At 45.3% G+C, this 2,475-nt stretch overlaps 1 protein-coding gene across 1 annotated transcript; it reads right to left on the bottom strand.

Annotated features, from left to right (window-relative positions):
- Positions 1-212: 212 nt before the first annotated feature.
- LOC143363501 (uncharacterized) lies at positions 213-1,001 on the bottom strand. Its single transcript, XM_076804071.1, has one exon. It carries the CDS (start codon positions 993-995, stop codon positions 213-215), a length of 783 nt encoding a protein of 260 aa, XP_076660186.1. The 5' UTR covers positions 996-1,001.
- Between the last annotated feature and the right edge of the window lie 1,474 nt (positions 1,002-2,475).

Here is a 2,475-nt window from a genome sequence, read left to right as displayed (position 1 = left end):
AAGCGTAACGCTCGAAACACCTCGTTTTGTACAATGCCTTAATCGCCTTATCACTTCCTTAACCGATAAAAATAATTGATATGTCTACAGTTGCAACGGTCTTCTCGCTAACGGCTTCACCGCTTCCTTTTTTCAAAGGAAGTTGTCCCTCTCCTCCAAACAGAACGCAGTTGCAACGACCTTCGTGCTAATAGTTTCACCACTTCCTATTTTCATAGGAAATCAACGTCATCGTTGATACTATAATGACCCCAAGGAAGAGTGTTGATCAAATTATTGCAAATGTATCGTTTATCGTCGTACGGACTCAGCGCCAATTTCATTTCGGATACCGAATACACCTGATGCTGTACGGACATTATACGATTATTGCTAACACTTTTCTCCGTATAATTATGAAGGCACTCGATATAGTCTTTGAAACTTATATCCCTAGCCGTGGCATTCGTTCTAATGCCTTTTATCTTTTTGGTTTCACAGCACGCGTCCTCGCTGTCGCGCACGCGAGTCGCGTACATTTTCGAGCGAAGTCCTACGAATTCCGTCATAATTTTGCCACCGTTCTCGTCCTTCATCAAACCCAACATCTTTTTGTTCGCGATCGGAACGCCGTACACGTTGTTCTCAGCATAATTGCTCGTGTCGTATCGATTGATATCGCGTTTCAACAGCTCGTACGCGTCGTCGCAAACGATCTCGTATATCAAGCTGTCCGTGTCCGTGTATAAAATCTTACAGTTTTCTTTTAAATTTGGATACATATAGCCATAATGAAAGTCGTACAAACAGCATTTAGATATATCCAATACGGACATGCCTATGTATACGGGTTTATAAAATTTAATATTCGTTTTTTTCAGTTGAATCGCAACGAAATCCTCCGAGAACACCGTGCAACTGTGAAAATTCGGTCTAGCTATCAATCGTTCGACACCGTGTCGACCGCCCCACCGAGAGAGTAATTTCACGATCGCGTGATTCCGAACGTTCTCCATAGTCTTTCCGAACACCGCGTTATTCATTAGCTTGAACAAATTTTTTGAAAAATCGTTGTTCGCGTTGGTGCGTAATTTAGTGTTCAAATCGATGTAGCTGCACAACCATCGAGACTGTCGAAACTCTAAAATTCGATAAATTTTCCCTAATTTCAAACCGTGTCGCAAACTTTGCTGCAGATATCGATAATGCAGAACGTATCGCTCCTTATCGCGAAGCGTTGCCAGCAACTTCCTTTGACTCGAGCCGGCCGTCGCCTTGTCGTGACTCGGGCAAAACGGAAGATCCGCGTGAGCGTCATGAATTTCGCGCGGATACTCTAAATCCACCTCCAAAATGTATCCTACGGGACTGTCGATTGGAATAGATTCGACGTTAAAATTATCTATATGCGCCCGTTCGTCCACCCAGCGAAAACCGCTGTGTGGCAGAGGTTGCGACATGGCCCAACCGTATAAATTATTAACGTCGAAATACATTAGATAGGCGGACGGCTCGCTCGAATCGTACGTCGGTAAATACTTGTTATTGGCACGCGCATACCTGTGAGAACATTGACTCAGTCCACCGCGTATTCCACGCTCCACGAACAATAGCATGTCCACGTCGGTGAACAGCTCCAGTTCGATCTTTGTCATTTTTAACATCACGTCTCACGCGAAACCGGGGAGCGTGTAATAATGCGCCGGATCGAGTTTATAGTTCTCGAGACAGTCTTCGCGGAAATTTTCAAAAACATCTGCCAGCAACAGTACGTCCAATTTTAAATACAAGTCGCTGTACTGCCCCAACGTCTTTATAGCTGTTCGAGCAATCAGCTGTTCGGTGCCGCTGTGCGTCCGCACGCACACACGGCAAATTAGCGACTGCCGAACTTTGTTTGTATTGAGGACTCGGCCGTCGTCGCGGTTCGTCTCTCTCTCTCCCCGCACACTTCGGGCGGACCGAGTAGTTCGGGGTGCGCGGCGAGGGGAGAGAGCCCCGTCAATATACACGGCAATCCGTCGAGCCCTCGCTCTCTTTTCCGAGAATCGCAGTGACGGTGACAAATAAATCGATTAGCTCTCCCACAAATTCCGACTTTATTTCTTGAACATTTCGCGATCGTAAGTTAAAGGTTCCAACGTTACGGAACCCAACGAAGATCCAAAACAATAGCGAAACGAGACCAAACCGTATTCGCGTGAAGATAATCGGTGTCCGATATCTCGCTGGTACATAATCGATTGTAAAATGCTTCGCGCGGCGGTAATCGCTCCTCTTTTAGTTTATCGTACGACGTTAGATAGTCGTACGGAAAAACACCTTTTCTCGTTAAAAGATTGAAATCGCTGTCGGAAAGATGTGCAAATTCGCCTCGTACGACGCGCAATTTACTCTTGTCCAAATACGAGGATAACTTGTCCAGACTAGAATTAAGGAATTTGAATGAATCGATGAATCGAAACTTTATCAACTTCCTGTAATCTCTTCCCATCC

Source organism: Halictus rubicundus, unplaced genomic scaffold (assembly GCF_050948215.1).
Source record: "Halictus rubicundus isolate RS-2024b unplaced genomic scaffold, iyHalRubi1_principal scaffold0052, whole genome shotgun sequence".
NCBI lineage: Eukaryota > Metazoa > Arthropoda > Insecta > Hymenoptera > Halictidae > Halictus > Halictus rubicundus.
Note: the sequence above shows the minus strand (reverse complement) of the source record. Positions and strands in the feature narration are given on the sequence as shown.